Genomic DNA, 20,640 nt, shown 5'->3' on the forward strand with positions numbered 1-20,640 from the left:
GGGAGTTTGTATTTCACTATCAAAGATGGCTGGTAAGATCTTTCAAATTGTGCCATATTATGATACTTTTTAATTTTAAAAAGAAAGTAGCTAATAAGTATTTTGGGTACAAGGAATGGGATTGAATATATAACTTTGGTGCAAAAGATAATTACAATATTTGATGAGCATTTAAAGATATTTGTAATTTAGTTATTCCTATAATAAAATCAGAAAACTGCATATAGGATTGAGAGAAAGGGTGTTGGATCATAACACCCAGCTGATTGTTTACTTAAGAGTGTGCAAGTAGCAGTATTGATTTTAAAAAACATGGAATATTTTAGAGTATGGATATTCTGTTAAGTTTTTGAATATTCGTAAGGTTTATTTCATAGTTTCAGGTCTTTGGTGATACCTAAATTCTTAAGGAGTGGGAAAGTTGCTTTTAAAAATACAGGAATGTAAAGTCTGGAGACAGCTCAGCTTAGCTAAAGTTCTTTTTTAAAAAAAATATATATTTATTTTATGTCTATGAGTACACCGTCACTGTCTTCAGACACACTAGAAGAGGGCATCAAATCCTATTACAGATGGTTATGAGCCGCCATGTGGCTGCTACGAATTGAACTCAGGACCTCTGCAAGAGCAGTCAGTGCTCTTAGCCTCTGAGCCATCTCTCCAGCTCCCGGTTAAATTCTTGATAAGCATACACAAGCTATAAAACATGGCATACATGTGATCCTAGCACTGGGGAGCCAGAGGCAAGATGATTTTGAGCTCAAGGCCAGCCTATGATATCAATTAGTAAGACACTGGTTTTTTGTTTGTTTGTTTTAAAGATTTATTTATTATTATATGTAAGTACATTGTAGCTGTCTTCAGACACACCAGAAGAGGGCATCAGATCTCATTATGGATGGTGTGAGCCACCATGTGGTTGCTGGGATTTGAACTCAGGACCTGGAGCAGTCAGTGCTCTTAACCTCTGAGCCATCTCTCCAGCCCCCACTGTTTCTGAAAAGTAAACACTAAAGGTTGATTATGCTTTGAAGGGTAATAATTGGATTGATGGTGACAAATTACTCTGTTTTGCTAGCTTAAATAAAGCTGGACATAAATGTTCAGTGATAAGTATTGCTGATGCCCTCTAAGAACAAAATTAGCTTTAGGTCCAAGCTTTGAGTTTCACTGTCTTGGGTGAAATCAGTATACTTGGCAGTTATTTCATTTTGTTAGCCTAGGTAAAAATCTGAGAGCATTTAAAAATAGATTTATGGTAGGAATGTTTCTATGCATAGAAAAATGCCTATGATAATTGAAGAGAACTGTTAGAAATCACATTGACCAAAACCAACCTAGCTCTCTTGACTATTGTAAAATTTGTCTGGAAATAAAATATTAGAAAAATATAAACTGTGACAGAGAAATTGTCTCAGCCTTCTCAGTATGCAGTTTGCTCTACAGTTCTGTTAAATTCTTTTTGTGCCGTTGCCTCGAACAGCCTCTTGAATGCTTTGACATTTAAGTTTAACGTTTAAAATTATATGGATGTATTTCCATTCTTCATGGGTTTTTGTTGTTTTTGTTTTGTTTTCTTTTGTTTTGTTTTGCTATTTTGTGAGGGCTACCATGTTTTCCAGGTTGGTCTCAGTCTTCTATGCTCAAGTGATCCTCTTGCTTCATCCTCTCAAGTAGCTGAGATTGCCAACATGCATCAGCATATCTGGGTAGTCTGTGTGTGTGTGTGTGTGTGCGTGTCTGTGTGTGTGTGTGTGTCTGTGTGTGTGTGTGTGTGTGTGTGTGTGTGTGTGATTTTTTGAGACAAGGTTTCTCTGTGTATCCCTGGCTGTCCTGGAACTCACTCTGTAGACCAGGGTGGCTTCAAACTCAGAAATCCGCCTGCCTCTGCCTCCCAAGTGCTGGGATTAAAGCCATGTGCCACCACTGCTTGGTGGGTAATCTTTTTTTAGTGTGCTTGCTTGTTTGAGATATCGTTTTGTGTAGCAGAGGCTGGCTTCAAACTTCTTTTGTAGCCAAAAATGACCCTGAACTTCTGATCTTCCTTCCTGCCTCTACTTCTCCGGAGTCTGTGAGTATGTGTGTGCCACTACACCAAGTGTTTTTTAATTCACTTTAAGAGAACAAAAGGTTGGACAAAAACAGTAATGCCTGCAGCCCATTTTATGTGGTGCTAGAAGTCAACCCAAGAACTTAGTGAAGGCTAGGCAAACACTCTACAAACTGAGGCACATACCCACCCCTTTCCAGTCTGTATTGTAAGTTTACGTACTTGGGTTTTGTTTTCTTACATTTTATATGTATGGGTGTTTTGCCTGCATGTATGTCTACACAGTGTGTGTGCCTGGTACCTGTGAAACTCAGAAGAGGGCATCAGAAGACTGCAGTTACAGACAGTTGTGAGGTGTCATGTGGGTATTGGGGGTCAAAACTTCTTGTCTTCTGCAAGAACAGGTGCTTTTAACCACTAAGAGGCATCCCTTTAGCTCCTATATTTGTTTTAAAATATGTGTGGGAGGTGGGGTTTTGAGGCTAGCTTGGGCTATATAGTGAGAATCTGTGTCAAAAAACAAAACAAAACAAAACAAAAATATCTCAGTCTTGGACAAGTCTAAACATTAGTCTGTACCTCATTTTCTTCCTTAAACTGGATCATTTTTCTTTTTTTCCGTGTGTGTGTGTGTGTGTGTGTGTGTGTGTGTGTGTGTGTGTGTGTGTGCATTTGTGCCATGGCATGCATGAGGAAATTGGAGGACAGCTTTCTGGAGTCAGCTCTCTCCCTCTACCATGTCCCAGCGATTGAATTTAAGTGGCCAGTTTACTAGCCACAGACCTGATTATTTTTCTAACAGTGAGTTAATGCACATAAACTTGTTGAGTGCCTGATAAATGCTGCCAGTGTTACCAGGATTTTGTTACTGACTTTCTTAAGTCCTAAGACTTTGCTTCAGCTTTCAAATTGTAATAAGTAAGTAATGACCTTATTGCCAGATGCCCTTGTCTTTTGTGTGCTCTCCTTCAAAAGGCCGTGGCATTGCCACCATCCACTAACCTTTCTGTCCTGTGTTCTCTGACTGCTTTGATACTGCCTTTCTGCTCATCCTCTTATCTTGGTATGCTTTCTAGATCTTTGTCTTCTCTGTCTGGGAATAGATAATTTAGAAAGAGTCCTGCTGAGGCTTGATGGCACAAGCACTAATCCCAGCACTTGGGAGGTTGAAGCAGGCAGAACTCTTGAGTTCAAGGTCAACCTGGTCTACATAGGGATTTTAAAGACAGCCATTAACTGGGGGCTGGAGAGATGGCTCATAGGCTAAGAGCACGGACTGCTCTTCCAGAGCCATGCTCCCCCCCAAAAAAAAACCAACAACAAAAAGGTTTTTTTAAATCATGTCTTTATTAAGTCAGTTTTGTCTTATTTGAAAATGATCTATTTGCTGGCATGCATTTCTACCTCAGTTACAGTTATGTCATAACCTAATACAAAGTAAACTTTACTATGCAATGGCTCTCAATAGTTCTTATGTTTGTTCCATGGAAAACTGTTTATTCTGTTTTCCTCTGTATTACTGGCCCAGGCCGATATTCCCCAATATATAAATAATAGTTATTCTTGTAACTAGTACTCATGGTACCAGAAATTATATAGTGTTCTCTCTGATCTGTAAACCCCACCACCACTACTTTTCTGATGAACCATCTTTTCCCATGATTACATCATCACCTGCCAGAAAAATCACAATGACATCCAGGTGTTTTGTGTCTCAATTTTAACTCTGCTTGGCTCTTTTGCCCTGTGTTAGATCTGCCTACAATTAGCCAACCTGTTTTTCCAATATATATATATTTTAAGAATTATTTATTTTATGTATATGAGTACACTGTAGCTGTCTTCAGACACACCAGAAGAGGGCATCAGATCCCATTACAGATGGTTGAACCACCATGTGGTTGCTGGGAATTGAACTCAGGACCTCTGGAAGAGCCATCAGTGCTCTTAACCACTGAGCCATCTCTCCCGCTCCTATATGTTCTTACTTATATAGATATTTTCACTCTTCTACAGGAAGCTGGAGAATCCTGTGTTGTCTTATACAAACCCCGCTTCTCATGGTGACCTGGATTCCATCTATTCATTGAAACCTGTACTTGTTACAAACTCTGCTTTTCATTCCCTTTCCCCTGAAATATAGGATACAGAAGTTTTTCAAATTTAAAGTTAAGTTCATTTCTGTATTCTCTTTTTTTTTCCAATATTTTATTTATATAAGTACACTGTAGGTGTTCTCAGGCACACCAGAAGAGAGCATCAGATCCCAGTACAGATGGTTGTGAGCCACCATGTGGTTGCTGGGAATTGAACTCAGGACCTCTGGGAGAACAGTCAGTGCTCTCAACCTCTGAGCCATCTCCCCAGCCCCCTGTATTGTTCTTAATATTGGGTTTATGTTTCCAATTAAGTTATAAGATCTTTAATAGATTTTGGTTACAGTATTCTCATATCTACTTGGTAAATCACAAGAACACATGATGAACACTTTCTTTTTTTTTCTTTTGGTTTTTCCAAGACAGGGTTTCTCTGTGTAGCCCTGGCTGTCCTGGAACTCACTCTGTAGACCAGGCTGGCCTCAAACTCAGAAATCCACCTGCCTCTGCCTCCCAAGTGCTGGGATTATAGGTGTGCGTCACCACTGCTCGGCCGATGAACACTTTCTTGAGAGAGGTGTTGGCAATCAAGTCTAGAACCCTGCACATGAAAAACATGTTCCACCACTTGAGCTGCAGCTCCTAGCCCTCACAGACATTTTAGTTGATTTAGGAAAGTAAAGGGTTAAGTAGTACTCTGATTTGTACAAATAGCCCAAAGGGAAGTAAATTTAGTATAGGCATAATTTTATAAAAAAGAGAATAGTTTAAGTACACTTAATGATAATTCACATGGGTCTGGAATATCTGGTTATAATTTTAGTTAATACGATTACAGTGCAGTGCTTAAAGTCATATATGAGTCATCTACCAGTGTGGCCAACCTATAAAATCTTGTTGCTATGTGCTTTTATCTATAACCTTTATCTTTTTATTTTCTATAGTGTGAGCACTCTACCACTGAGCCATACCATACCCTTAGCACCATTTATAGCTATAATTAATAGGAAAATTATAGCTTTCTTAAGTAATGTTATAGGAAAAATTAAGAAATATAGATTGGCAAAACTTACACATTGTCTTTTTTCTTGGGTTGTTAAATTATCTTCACCACAATTAAAATATAACTCCATGAGTTAAGGCCCAGTTTTGCCACCAGTGCTTGGAAATGAAGATGGAGCAGGAAAGACTTGCCACATGGTGTTCATGTAATTGTCTACTGAATACAATTTGGCTTATTTTTAAACACAACTCACTTGACATATAAAACTTGAGTGAGGCACAAAGGAAAACTGTTCCAACCACTTAAACAACTTGAAAACATATTTGTACTTATTTATTTTGAGTAGGTTTTTGAAATACATTCTTATATAGCCTTGGCTGTCCTGAAACTTATTCTGCAGACAAGGCTGGCATGTGTGATCTTACTGCCTCTGCCTCGAGTGCTGGGTTTACAGGTGTGTACCACAGCCCATTTGTAGTCATTGTTTTGCAAATTCCTTTTTTGTTTGTTTAAGATTCATTTAATAAATAATATGTATGTGTGTGTATTGTGTGTGTGTGTGTGTGTGTGTGTGTGTGTGTGTGTGTGTGTGTGTGTGTGTATGAGTGCTCTCTATCTGTATGTACACCTGCATGCCAGTAAAGGGCATTAGATCCTAGGAGAGATGGTTGTGAGCCACCATGTGGTTTCTGGGAATTGAACTTGACCTCTGGAATAGCAAACAGTGCTCTTAACTACTGAGTCACCTCTCTAGCCCCTGCATATTCCTTAAAACTCTTTATATTTTGTAATCTTCAGTGATAATTTTCACTGTACTAGGATATTAAAAAATGCTCAAAATAAGGATTTATATTTAGGAATGCATTTGTTTTGATTAATGATTAATGTTAGAATTAATTTTGCTTCATGATTAATGTTAGAATTTTATTATTATTATTTTTTTTTTTTTTTTTAAGAGACAGGGTTTCTCTGTGTAGCCCTGGCTATACTGAAACTTTGTAGATCAGTGTGGCTTTGAGCTAAGAGATTGCCTGCTTCTGCCTCTCCAATGCTAGGATTAAACAATTTTTCATAATTAGAATTTGACATCTTCACCCCTCAAACTCATATTTGTTTGATTCATAAAGTGTATGGATTGTACTTCAGAGTGGAAAAGAGAGCAAGTTAGAAGTATAGATTGCAATTCTTTTCTTCATCACTATAAGCAACTGCCGTAAGAGTTTCTGTTTGCTCAGTATTGTCCAAAACCCCAACAAAATGTATAGACTGAGATGGTTTTACCTAGGTTTTTTTTGTTTGTTTGGTTTGTTTTAGGTTTTTTTGTGACAAAGGACATGGACTTGCTATTAAGCCACTTGAACTTTGTGATCTAATTCTGTAGGTGTGTGGTTTGTTTTATGTGAATGCAAATTCCTATAGAGGTCAGAGGTGTTGGATCACCATCTATAAGGATAGTTGTTATTTTACAGAAGGGTATGAAATAGAATAATAAGATTAATGAATGTGACTGAGAATTTTAATTTTTTTTTTAGACAAGGTCTCACTGTGTATCTCCTGCTGGGCTAGAACTTGCTGTGTAGACATGCCTCTGACCTCTCCCCCTCCCCAACACACACCCAGGTGCTGGGATCACAGTAGTGTGCTACCTTGCTTGAGACCAAGAATATTTATTAAATGTGCTTTTGTAGGTAAGATATTTCTCACTACAAATTTATACTTTTTTGATAATTGGTGGGATTTTTTTCAGCACCTGGACCTTCTCAGTGGTTTATAATTTCAGTCCTTGGAATAGCCTTTTGAAGTGGATGTTAACATTTCCTATAGTGTAAATGGCAAAGCCAATGCTGGCAGTGGTTAAATAATTGATACTATATGGTTATATTCTTTTCATTTTATTACAATGCAGATTTAATTCCCAAAGCAAATTGAAAATAATTTATGTTCAGTTATTTTTGAAGAATTATTTTTAAGGAGCTGGGAAGATGGCTCAGCAGTTACACACACTGGGTGTTTTCCAGAGGGCTTGAGTTGTGTTCTCAGCATTCACATGGTAGCTTGCAACCATATATAACTCCAGCTCCAGAGCATCTGACACTTCCTTTTAGCCTCAAAGGGTACTACATGCACATGGCACACAGACATACATGCCACTAAAATACCTATACACATAAATTTTTTCTTCAATTTTTTTTGTTTGTTTGTTTTTGTTTTTGTTTCTCAAGACAGGATTTTTCTGTGTAGCCCTGGCTGTCCTGGAACTCACTCTGTAGACCAGGCTGGCCTTGAACTCAGAAATCTGCCTGCCACTGCCTCCCAAGTCCTGGGATTAAAAGCATGCGCCACCACTGCCCAGTTCTTCAAATTTTTTTAATAATGAAATTATGATGGGAATTTGGCACAGTTAGAAAAGTGGCAAGCATAATAAGGATCTGAGTTTAAAAGAAAGAGCAATGGCTCAGGGTTAAGAGTATATATTGGTTCTTGTGAGTTTGATTTCCAGCACCCACATTAGGCAAGCTCACAACTGGAATTCCAGTGTTAGGGAACCAACACCCCTCTGACTTCCTTGCTCACATAGACAGACACACATATTTAATTCACATTAAACTTTATGCTTCTGAGCTTGAATCCTCAGAGGCCACATAAAAATTAAGTACATCATATCTGGAATCTTAGGCAGAGCCAGGTGATAGATCCCTGGAGCTCATTGACAGCTAGCCTAGTCAGCAAATTCAGGAACAGTGAAAGACCCTGCTTCAAAAACAGGACAAGGAGATGGTTTAGCAGGTAAGAGAGTGCTTTGCTCATGAAGCCTGATGATCTATGTTTGATCCCTAGGACTCACATGGTGGAAGGAGAAGAAAGAAAGTCTTTGGCACATGTACACACACACACACAAACACATGCTCTCTTTCTTATAAACAAATAATGAGATTAAAACTGTTGTAGTATTTTTATCAAGGTTGGCTTACTCGGTATTCACTTGTTGATTTAATGATTGACAATCAGTGACCATGTACTAAGTGCCAGAAAATTAACTTTACATTAGCCAAAAGTATCTTTTTTTTTGCTGTATTTGTTATGCTAATACCAATTAAAGAAATAATCAACCTGGTGGTGGTGATAGTGGTACACACCTTTAATCTTAGCCCTCAGGAGGCAGAGGTACGTAGATCTTTGAGTTCTAGAGAACTCAGCCTAGTCTACAGATAGAGGACCAGGATAGCCAGGGTTACACAGAGAAACCTTGTTTCCGGAGGAAAAACAAAAAAACCCAGCCTGGTCTACAGAGTGAGTTCCAGGGCTACACAGAGAAACCTTGTCTCGGAAAAACCAAAACAAAAAACAAAAAAACCCAGAAACCAATGAATCAAAGAGTTCAGGACACAGGACCAGTTTGTCTAGGGAAACAACAAATTATGTACAGACCTTTTGAGAAAGTGCATACTTTATCACTGTGACAGCTCTGAAAACTGTTTTAACAGCCTTTTATGCAGTCCATGTTTTTTTCATGGTCATAAAAAATTATAAATTATTTCGATCATTGTTTCATAAAGATGAATTATATTACATACATTACTAACACATACTCATTTATCATCATCTTATGGAAATCCCCCTTAAGTAGCTCACATAGCTGGTTCATTTTATATGAGTACACAATAATCCATGATATATAGGTATCATAATTGATTATACTGCTTACATAGTAGGCATTTACTTTAGGCTATTTATGTTTGCAATAAATAGCCTTGTACAAATACTTTATATAACCTGCTGCTTTTGTTTCTTTGGGATGAATACCAGGAATGGAATTGTTGAGTCTCTTTTCTTTGAACTGAGGTAGGGTTTCATGTATCCCAAATTGGGTTTAAACTTGTTATGTAGCCAAGGATAGCCTTAAATTTCTGATCCTTCTGCCTACAATTCCCAAATGTTGAGGTGACAAGCATGAACCACCATATCTGATTTATGTGGTGCTGGGAATCAGACCCTAGGCTCCATACCACTAGGCAAACACTAATAGGTGACTGGGTCTTTTTATTGTTTTTCTTTTAATGGCTTCCCTTAAAGGGTATGTCATGATTTGTCCACTAGTGTATAACTTTTCCTTGTTTGTCTTTGATAGAATTAATATCTTTTTTTCCCCTTTCTGTCTTTTGTTTAGTTTGTTTTGAGACAGGGTCTGTTTGTGTAGTCACTTTGTAGCTCAGACTGATCTCAAGCTCAAATAGATACTTCTGTCTCTCTCCTGAGTGCTAGGATTAAAGGTATGCACCACCATCCCCTGCTCAATACCCTTTTTAAGTTTTATATTCTGGTGAGTGTAGATTGGCACATAAGATCTCAGTTTGCCTTTCTCACTTTGAAAATTTATACATATTGCCATGTTATTTTAACTTACCTCTGCTGCGAGTTGTATATTCCTATCCTTGGATAGTTTCAACAATGAGTAATTTGGTTTTTCTGACCAGTTGTAAGAACTGTAAATAATTTCATCTACATGTAGGAAGCTGGTGAGTTAAACTTACCATCTTTCACACTTACCTTCAATTCTACTTTCAGATGATTGGATTGTGGCCTTAGGTTTTATGGATGTCTCAGAGGGGTCTGCATAGACTACAGAGGAAAGTTATCACTACTACTACCACCACTACTACTACTACTACTACTACTACTACACTACTTCTCCTCCTCCTTCTCCCCTTCTTTCTCCTCCTCCTCCTCTTTTTCCTTCTCTTCCTCCTCTTCCTCCTCCTCCTCTTCTTCCACTTCCTCTTCCTTCTCCTCTTCTTCCTCCTCCTCCTCCTTCTCCTACTTCTTCTTCTTCTTCTTCTTCTTCTTCTTCTTCTTCATCTTTATCTTCTCCTCTTCTTCCTCCTCCTTCTCCTTGTAAGATTTCTTTATTTTTATTTTATGTCTATGGGTACTTTACCTTTGTATATGTCTATGCGCTACCTGGATACCATGCCTATGGAAGCCAGAAGGTGTCAGATCCTTTGGAGCTAGGGTTGTGAGCTGCCATGTAAATGCTGAGACAAGTACCCTGCAAGAGCAGCAAGTGCCCTTAACTGCAGCTCATACTGGGTTTTAAGAAACAACAAACCTGAACCAAATAGCAGGCTGAGACCTTCCTACCACAGCATGTGTTCTGGTTGCTTGGCAGAGGACTGGCAGCAGCCTGCTTGCTGTCTATATCTACTCCTCACCTGTCAGATCTGCCAGCACAGCTCCATGACTCAGAGAACAAAGTGTAGCAAAGAAGAATGTAAACTAAAATTAACACAACAGGCTCCCAACAAAACAGCTACTGTAGGACAGTTGAAAAGTATGTGATTGATTGATGCAAACCTAATGCCAGAAACCATTTGTGAACCAAATAGGTCAAAGGAAGTAAGTCATACAAAGACTAATTGCTTGGAAGTCAAGCACATAAACTTTGAATAAAAAAGTAAAACTAACATTCTGAGCCTATAGTCAGACGACCTTAAAGGTAGAAAGGAAAAGGAACACTGAAAGACAGACCAGAAGTTAAAAAGGAAATGTATTATTGTTTTGTTTATATTGCTTTTGTTTTTCAAGACAATTTCTCTGTGTAGTGCTGGCTGGCCTGGAACTGGTTGTGTAGACCAGGCTGGCCTGGAACTCAGAGATCTACCTGCGTTTGCCTCCTGAGTGTTGGGATTAAAGATGTATGCCACCATACCCAGCCTAAAAAGAAAAAAAAAAATTAGAGTGAAAAAGACATAAATTTACAGGTTCACAAACATTTTTGAGTTGGATTTAACACCCACTCTATGAGATGTACCCATACTAGGCAAAGAACCTGAGACTAGATGGGACATGGGCCTAAGAGGGAACTTACTACAATTATTCTGCTGACAGTGCATTGCAATAAAACGATTCCTAATGACATACTGCTACCCACATAGAGCAAAGCATCACTTAGCCTTCATCAGAGAATCTTCCTTTTACAGTAGATGAGAGTAACAGAGACCCATAACTGGACAGTGTGCAGAAAGTGAGAGATTTTCTAGTATTCAGCACTGAATGGAATGTCTTTATTGTATCTCTACCCTCAAAGACCTAAGTGGAAGGGGCAAAAGGCTGTAAGAGCCAGAGGTGTGGATGATTTTAAGGAAACATCATTTTCCAGATACAACAGGACAAATGCACATAGATCTCACAGAGACTGATGGGGTGCACAGACTTGCACAAGCTCAAACCTGACAAAATCTGAGCACAGAGGCGAGGAAGTGGTGCAAAGTCCAATCCCAAACCAAAAAGCTGTTTGCAAATGATAGGTCCTGGGAGAGGGAGTGACAACATATCAACCATACTCCAGAGTAGACCCCACACTCGGGAGTAGTTAGTTGGCTAGCACAAATCAGGCTCCATAGTTTGTAGTGGCTTTTTTCTTCTGTTTTTGTTTTGTTTTGTTTTTTAAGAGAGAGGAAAAAATATGAAGTTGGGTGGTGGGAAGGATATGGGAGGAGTCTGGGGATGGAAAAGAATATGATAATTAGCTGGGCATGGTGCCCACCTCTTGAATCTCAGCTCCCTGAAGACAGGCAAGTGGATCTCTGAGTTCAATGCTGGCCAATCTATACAAAGTGTTCCAGGAAAGCTGGAGCTTTGGTATGAGACCCTGTCTCAAAAAAGATAATATTTTAGGAGTCTCTTGGACACCCTGACCTACAGCTCAAAAGAGGGTTTCTTATGTTTAGTGTTGGGGTTTATGATAGACGATCCAAGAAACTCCAAAAACATAGACTTGTTAATGCCACCCTGCACTTCAGATGTAGGACCCAGAGACCCCTGAATTGGATCTAAACTGAAAGCCATTTCCCTGAGGACTAGCTTTCATGGTATCAGGAGGTGCCATGCAAACTTCCAAAGGAGGAAAACAACCAATACTCCTACCCAGCTGTGCTGCCTATGAACCACAATGAAGACCAGCATGGCACAGAATCCTAAAAGTGCAGTAGTGGCACGCAAGCCTTGGCAGCACCTAATAGCTCTCTAATTGGACTTTAGACCTGTTCAACAATAGGGAAATCATGCCTGCTATTGCAAACCTAGGCACACTACACAGGGCTAGTGAACTCATGGATCTAGGAGGAGAACCTACAATCTACTAAACCAGCACAATCCCTAACTACATTCTAAAGATTTATCCATATAACTGCAGAGAAGTGTAGTCCTCACTGCTTATTAAGGAAAATTCTCTTTTCAGAGACCAACACAGAAAACCACAATCAATCACATGTAAAGCTCACAAACAACTGGTAAATCTGTAACACAACTGGACCTTAGACTCAAGGGTTAGTATGGAAAAGGAGATATGTCTCCTAGGAATGTCAGACGCTGCACCCATAGTCTCACCAACATGACTGCCTAAATGTTAGCTGAATTAGGAGGCTACTAATAGACATGCTAATGTGAATGGGAGAAAGTTGAGAAGCCTCAGCCCTACACTAAGAACTTCAGGCAACTAAGGAATGCTCAGAGCAGACTAGTAGTCTCCCCCAGGGAAGAGTTACCAGTTAGTTATCCAGTATCAGCAGTCCTGAAAATACAAATTAACATCAAACAGATGGAGCAAGTTATGTTTATGTATTTAGGAATATCTATATGTACGTAACAACAGTGAAAAAGCCATGAATTTGAAAGCAAAAAAAAGGATATATGAGAGAGTTTGGAGGTAGGAAAAGGAAAGGAGTAAGATGATATAATTATAATCTAACATATATAGAGAGTAGATTTCTCAATAAATTCTAAAAACTTGCTAGTTTAAAGGGCATTCTTAATTCCAAGCAAAAATTTGTGACAGTTATAATAAGGTAGTAAGTGATCACTTTGGAAACCAGTTATCTCATTCACAATGTGGGTCCTGTGATTGAAACTTCTGGATCACATGTGTGTACCATTATACCTGACTTATTTGTTATTTTGAAGGAAAGATTTATAAGGTTGATAAAAAAAATGGAGAAAAATTAGTCAAAATTTCAGAAAGTGTATTGATATTCTAAAAAGAGTAACATTAATCCTGTTTTCTTTGTTTCTCTTCAGATTAAAGCTAAAAATTATGACAAAGTTGAAAAGGTAAGTTAACTATTTTGAAGTTTAAGAGTTTCTATATGACCAATATGGTAAAATGATTTATGTTACTGCATCCAGGTAGTAGTTATATATTGTAATAATACTTCACTTTCTTCAAAGCTTAAAAATTATTTAGCTTTCAGGAAATATAAATTAAAACTACTTTGAAATTCTAATGTATTCAAGTCAAAATGGCTAAAACCAAGAAAAAAAATGTCAGTAAGTCCTGTTGAGAGCCAGGAAATGGAAGTGCTTAAACACTGCTTGTGGGATAGAAAGTAGTGCAGCCCTGTGGGGATTAGCATGGAGGGTTCTCAAAAAAGGAGCAGTGGGAGCTGGGGTTGCTGCTCACTTGGTAAAGCTCTGCCTTTAAACCCCAGCACTGCAAAAAACCAGACATTGTAATGCATACCTATAATCCGAGCTTTGGGAAGTGGAGACAGGAGAATTAGGAAGTCATTTTTAATACATAGTCACCTTAGGTTGAGGCCCTCCCTGCTTCAAAGATAAACATCAAAGTATGGTAGAGCATGCTTTTAATCCCCACACTAGGGAGACAGAGACACATGGATCCCTGAGTTTGAGTTAACCTATGTTACATAGAGAGTTCCTGGACAGCCAGGGATATGTAGTGAGACCCTGTGTCAAAAACAGATAAATAGCTATTATGTGACCCTGGTATACCACACTTGGCTATGTACTCAAAGGATTCTAACTCCTACCATAGAGGTATTTGTACATCCGTGTTTATTGCTGAACTGTTTGTAACAGAGGAAATGGGCCAGCCTAGATGTCTATCAACAAATGAATTAAAGAAAATATAATACATATGCAGAGTGGAATCATTACATTTTCAGGAAAGTGGATGAAACTAGATACTAGTTATCCTGTGTTAAGCAAAATAAGCCAGAAGTGTATGAAATACACTGGCCATGAGAGCAGAGGGAGCTATTGAGAGACAGGGACTCAGTAGGAATGGGGGTGGGGAGGAGTAAGGGCCAAGGTCAATAAGAGCAAAATATGAAAATGCCTCAGCTGGGCAGTGGTGGCGCACGCCTTTGATCCCAGCACTTGGGAGGCAGAGGCAGGTGGATTTCTGAGTTCAAGGACAGCCTGGTCTTCAGAGTGAGTTCCAGGACAGCCAGGGCTATACAGAGAAACTCTGTCTCGAAAAAAACAAACAAAAAGCCTCAATGAGGGCTTGCGAGATGGCTCAGTGGGTAAGAGCACTGATTGCTCTTTCGAAGGTCCTGAGTTTGGATCCCAGCAACCACATGGTGGTTCACAACCACCAATAATGAGATCAGATGCCCTCTTCTGGCGCGTCTGAAGACAGCTACAGCCTATTACGCCGGAGTGAGGGGGGCCATCCTGAGTTCAATTCCCAGCAGCCACATGATAGCTCACAGCCATCTGTACAGCTACAGTGTACTCATACACATAAAATAAATTTAAAAAAAAGCCTCAGTGAAATTTATTTCATATGCTAATATAAACTAAGGAAAATGTTGCAAAAGAAAAATAATTGTATTTATTTACTTACATATTTACTTATGGCTCTGGGGAAATAAAATAACTATACTTGTGAAATGCGTGGGCATGATTTTGATTGTCTAAACTGAAAAGAGGATTGCTATTTGCTTTTAGTTTTACCCGTGTGTGTGCATATATATATATATATATATATATATATATATATATATATATATATACACACACACCACATGCATGCCTGATACCCGAAAAAGTCGACGTCTGAACTGCTGGAACTGGTGTTATGGATGGTTGTGAGCTGCCATATAGATATTGGGAATCAAACCAAGGTCCTCAGGCAGTGTGTTCTTAACCAGAGTCATCTCTCCATCCCTCTTATTTGCCTTTTATTGATAAGAAAATTAATTCCTGAAAAGACTGACTTTATTTTTTAATATGCTGTTTGATTCATACAAATATGAAATATATTTATCTGGACTCTGATTATTTTCTTTTATTTAAAGCTATTTCAAAGATGCCTTATGAAGGTTTTGCACATTGATTTATGGAAGTGTTATCTTTCATATGTCAGAGAAACCAAGGGTAAACTGCCAAGTTACAAGTAAGTGAAATCATGGTCTTAAGATTGTGTATTGAGCTGGGTGTGGTGGTGCCCTCCTAATCCCAGCACTGAGGAGACAGAGGCAGGTAGACCTCTGAGTTTGAGGCCAGCCTGATCAACAGATTGAGTTCCAAGACAGCCAGGGCTACACAAAGAAATCCTGGGGCAGTGGCTGGTATCAGTGCATGTTGTCTCTAAATGCAGTCATTTCCACATGCCTCACACCAGCTCTGTCTCTGAGCTACAGGTAGGAAGAGACCTAAGTATTGAATTCGGGTTGGAGAGATGGCTCAGTGGTTAAGAACGCTGACTGCTTTTCCAGAGGTCCTGAGTTCAAATCCCAGCAACCACATGGTGGATCACAACCATCTGTAATGGGTTCCGATGTCCTTTTCTGGTGTGTCTAAAGACAGCTACAATGTGCTCATATACATAAAATAAATTAAAAAGAAAAGAAAAGAAAAGTCAGAATTCTCTGAGAAATCAGGAAATGTGTTTTAGAGAAAGCCAGTGGCACTTATCTTCCCCTGAGAACTGACTCATCCAAAGTTTTCTATATTAAGCACTGTGTATTTACATGATAGCACTTTTTTAGTGGGCTTGTCAAACTTTTTCAAGAAGCTTTTTAATGATTGTCTCAGCACATGCTTGTCAAGTTATGTGGAACAGTGTGCCACTTAAGATGTCTAAGGCAGCTACTTGGTAGTTAACTCTGCACTATGACTTTTACCTACCTATCTTCAGTGACTCTTAACTTGAATGTTCTCTGATGTATTTAGATAATAGTTTTAGGTTTTGATTGGCTTCTGATTTGTTTTCAAACAGGGTCTTGCTTTGTAGTTCCGAGTAGTATGGGGTATATACTACGTATCCCAAGCTGCCCTTGAACTCATTGTGTAATCCAGAATGGCCTCTAACTCAGGGTAGTAATCCTGCCTCAGCTTCTTGGAATAACGGGTATGGGCCGTTATACTCAACTGATAAAAAAAATTTTAAATATTTTTTATGTTCATTTCAGAGAAAAAATGGCTCAAGCTTATGACTTTGCACTGGATAAAATTGGAATGGAAATTATGTCCTATCAGGTAAAGTTCAATTAAATATATACACGAGGGCTGGGAATATAGTTCAGTGGTAGCAGACATACCCAGCATGCATGAGACTCTGGGTATATACCTAAATATGAAAATATCAAGAAAGATATTAACATTTTGTTTTATTTCTTAGATTTGGGTAGATTACATCAATTTCTTAAAAGGCGTGTAAGTATTATCTTAATTTTTAATATATAAACAGTTGATTCTCTATAATACAATTAATGATATTTTTATCCAACTTCAGGGAAGCTGTAGGATCTTATGCAGAAAATCAGAGAATAACTGCTGTCCGAAGAGTTTATCAACGAGGTTGTGTTAATCCAATGATCAACATTGAACAACTCTGGAGAGACTACAACAAGTATGAAGAGGTAAGCCAAGCCAGAGTGTACTACAAACTGGCCATTCTAGCTATTTTCTATTGTAAACGTAGGGAATCTAGCTTTTAGTGTTAGATGCCTGAATGATGGTGTTACACAGTGGCTGCTTCTGATGCTGGCTTTTGTTTTGTTGCACCATGGACTAAAACCTGAGCCTTATGCATATGAGAGAAATGCCCTACCATTGAACTATATATTTCTAGGCACTTTGTTTTGTATTTATTCTAATAAAAGGATATATTTTTTAATAGTTCTACAGTAAATATTAATTTGCAAGTATCTCTGTGATATGTTGGCTTCAAGTCCTTTAAATCACTACTCAAGAATTATGGTAGGTCTATATGTAGCTTTTTAAAGAAATCTCTATGTTGACTTTTGAACTAATTTACATTCCCACCAGTAGTGTATAATTATTCCTTTTGTTCACATTGTTGCTAGCATTCATTATTTGTTTGCTTAGTGACTGATTTAACTGGATAAGAGAGAATCTCATGATTTCATGTCTATAAAATCTATAAAAATCCCAGAGCCAGGAGCTAGAAAGATACCTACCTCAGCAGTTAAGAGCACTGGATGCTCTTCCAGAGGACCCAGGTTCAATTCCCACTATCCACATTGTGGTTCACAACCATCTGTACCTCCAGTTTCAGAGAATCCAGCTCTTTTTTATAGTCTCCATGGGTACCAGCCATGCACTGGTACACAGGCATAGATCAGGCAAAACAATTACACATATTTTTATTAAAAGAAGAAAGTGAAACAAACTCTTATCCAATAAGATGTCTCAACAGGTAAAGGCACTCACTGCACTGATGGCCTGATTTCAGTACAACCCACATTATTAAAGGAAAAAAGCCACTGCTGGAAGTTGTTCTCTGACCTCCAGCATGTGCTATTGTATGTGCACCCACCCACCCATCCATACATACAAAGTAAACTGAAAATGTTTCCTATTAATACGATTGTCTAGCCCACTCACAATTGACAAAGTAGATACTTTTGTAGGGGTGAAAGAAAGAACACGTGTGCTGTGATGCTGTGTAGAGGTCACTGGACAGCTGTGTGGAGTCAGTTTTCTCCACTGTTACCTGGGTTCCAGGGATGGAACACAAGTCACCAGGCTTTTATGACAAGGGCTTTTACCTTCTAAACTATCTTGCGTGCTAGTCTACTTATTCTTTCTAGGCTGCATGTGTAGTTTAGTGGTAGAGTGTTTATCTAGTTGCCTAGCATGCAGAAGGCTGTGGGTTTGGTTTGCAGAACTGTAAAAACAAATATTTTAAAGGAAAAAAAAAACAGTTAATAACAATATTTTTTCCTTAGGGTATCAATATTCATTTAGCTAAAAAGATGATTGAAGATCGGAGTAGAGACTACATGAATGCTAGACGTGTAGCAAAGGTATGGAATTTTATAGGCTACTTAATTTAATGTTACTGAATCATTAAAATAATTAGCAAAGCTTTCCCATCTGATATTACTCATGATAGTTTCAATCATTTGGAGTCTTAATTAATGACAGCTAATTATAGCTAATTGATACCTGTCTGAGATGATGATTTTTGGTTTGTTGAGGACAGGATCTTTCTATGTAGCCATGCTATCCTAGAACTCATGAAATAAACCAGTCTGGCCTCATACACTCTACACTCATAGAGATCAATTTGCCTCTGTCTCCTAAGTGCTGCGATCAAATGCTAGCAAAATGATATAGTTTAATTGAAATAGTTATTTAAGTTATATTAAATGACAAAATATATGTTGGATTTGGAAAAAATTGTGTGTTGTGTGTGTGTGTTGTGTTTATATTTACTGGGCATCATCTAACCTAAGGATTCCCATACATTAGGAAATGTTTTACTACTGAGTCACATCCTCAGTCTGAAAAGTATTTTATTTGTTTGTTTTTGAAACAGAGTCTTGCTATGTAGTGCTGACTGCCCGGATACTTTGTAGCCCAGGCTTCCCTTAAATTCCTGGCCCTCTTTCTGTCAGCAGTTTCCAAAGTGTTAGAACTGTAGGCATGTACCATGGTGCTTGGCTAGAAATGTTTTTCAAAATAGAGATTTACATGGAATTATTGAAGTAGTTGATATTCTCCCTTCATATTTGCTTTTCTGAAAATTGTGTTACTCTGTAGTCAGTGTCTCTGTGTGCATACTTTTCTATTCATTGGGAACACAGCCAAATAGTACAAAAACGATTAGCTTCTCCAAAGCTGTCAATAGCAATACTACCAAGTCTCTACATATCCTTTACATCATACATCCTGCAAAGATAGTCTATGGATATTCTGTTATCCTGTATCTGGGGTTTTTTTTTGTAATACTCTATTGTATCATTCCTTACTCTTGGGTTTTGTTTTGTTGTTTGTGGATGTTGTTTGAATTCTGTTTCTCCAGACAGGGTCTTATGTAGCCAGGCTGACCTCAAACCCAATGTGTATTTTGGGATAACCTTGAATTCTAAAGTCATAATAAAAAGTGATATTAGGGGTAAGAGAGTAAACATTTTAAACAAAGTGTTTCCAGCTGATCGAGTAACTCCCTATATATCTGAGGTGTTCTAGGCTCATCAAAAACCTTTAAATATTTGTTTAGGAATACGAGACAGTGATGAAAGGTTTGGATCGCAATGCTCCTTCAGTGCCTCCTCAGAATACCCCTCAAGAAGCTCAGCAGGTAGACATGTGGAAGAAGTACATCCAGTGGGAGAAGAGCAACCCTCTTCGTACAGAGGACCAGACCCTCATAACCAAAAGAGGTAACAAGAGTAGCCCGCGAGGGACTCCAGCTCCTGTATCTGGGACTGTTTGGTCTTAGCCTCATGGATTACTCCAGCTCTGCCGCTGCTTCTCCTCCCACCCACCACTCTTGCCTGTTGCTCTGCAGGTTAGGCTGGCTTCCAGCTCATTATGTAGCCCCCGATACATTATCCCTAATGAGTATCCCCAACTCATTATCCTCCTGTATTAACTTCCTGGGTGTTAGGTCACCGGAATAAGCTACCTTGCCCAGAGGAGGCTGGAATTTGTATTTTGTTGTTGTTGTTTTGTTTTGTTTGTTTGTTTTCTGAATCTTTTGTTTTCCGCTTGTGTTTTTTTTCATTCATGATCATTTCTATAGGTCTATCTTCATGATCACTTTCCCCTTGTTTTATTATATTCAATCTGATTGTAAAATAATCCTGCAAATTGTTCATTTTATTTTATTTTATTTATTTACTTATTTATTTATTTTTGGCTTTTTTTTTTTGAGACAGGGTTTCTCTGTGTAGCCCTGGCTGTTCTGGAACTCACTCTGTACACCAGGCTGGCCTCGAACTCAGAAATCCACCTACCTCTGCCTCCTAAGTACTGGGATCAAAGGCATGCAACACCACTGCCCGGCTTCATTTTATATACTGTACTTTTAGTTCTATGAATTTCCAGGAAATGTTTAATAATTTTAATTTCTCTATTGAGATTCGTGTGTCACAATGTGTGCGGGTTTGTTTTATTTTGCTTTTTAATTTTTAATTGTATTGTGTTTATATGTTTAAATGTATGTGTATGGATGTCTTGACTGAGGGAATGTCTTTGTACCACTTACATGCCTGGTGCTCAAAGAAACCCAAAGAATCCTCTGGAATTGGAATTACAGATAGATATGAGCTGCTATGTGGGTGTTGGGAATTTAACCCAGGTTGTCTGGAAGAACAAGTGCTCTTAATCTCTGAGCCATCTCTCCATCCTCTACAATGTATCTTCTTTAGATTCTTACAATGTGTCTTCTTTAGAGTAGGATTATTACAATAGCTGTAAAGTCCTCATTGGCT

At 38.5% G+C, this 20,640-nt stretch overlaps 1 protein-coding gene across 1 annotated transcript in view; it reads left to right on the plus strand.

The window, feature by feature from the left end:
- Positions 1-20,640, plus strand: part of Cstf3 (cleavage stimulation factor subunit 3) — a 75,067-nt gene that overhangs the window by 39,377 nt on the left and 15,050 nt on the right. Inside the window, exons 4-10 of the mRNA XM_031371216.1 lie at positions 13,223-13,255; positions 15,250-15,347; positions 16,366-16,432; positions 16,575-16,609; positions 16,689-16,815; positions 18,148-18,225; positions 19,425-19,587. Coding sequence (XP_031227076.1) covers positions 13,223-13,255; positions 15,250-15,347; positions 16,366-16,432; positions 16,575-16,609; positions 16,689-16,815; positions 18,148-18,225; positions 19,425-19,587 — 601 coding nt within the window. The remainder of the gene's footprint in view (positions 1-13,222; positions 13,256-15,249; positions 15,348-16,365; positions 16,433-16,574; positions 16,610-16,688; positions 16,816-18,147; positions 18,226-19,424; positions 19,588-20,640) is intronic.

This window comes from Mastomys coucha, unplaced genomic scaffold, assembly GCF_008632895.1.
Source record: "Mastomys coucha isolate ucsf_1 unplaced genomic scaffold, UCSF_Mcou_1 pScaffold15, whole genome shotgun sequence".
NCBI lineage: Eukaryota > Metazoa > Chordata > Mammalia > Rodentia > Muridae > Mastomys > Mastomys coucha.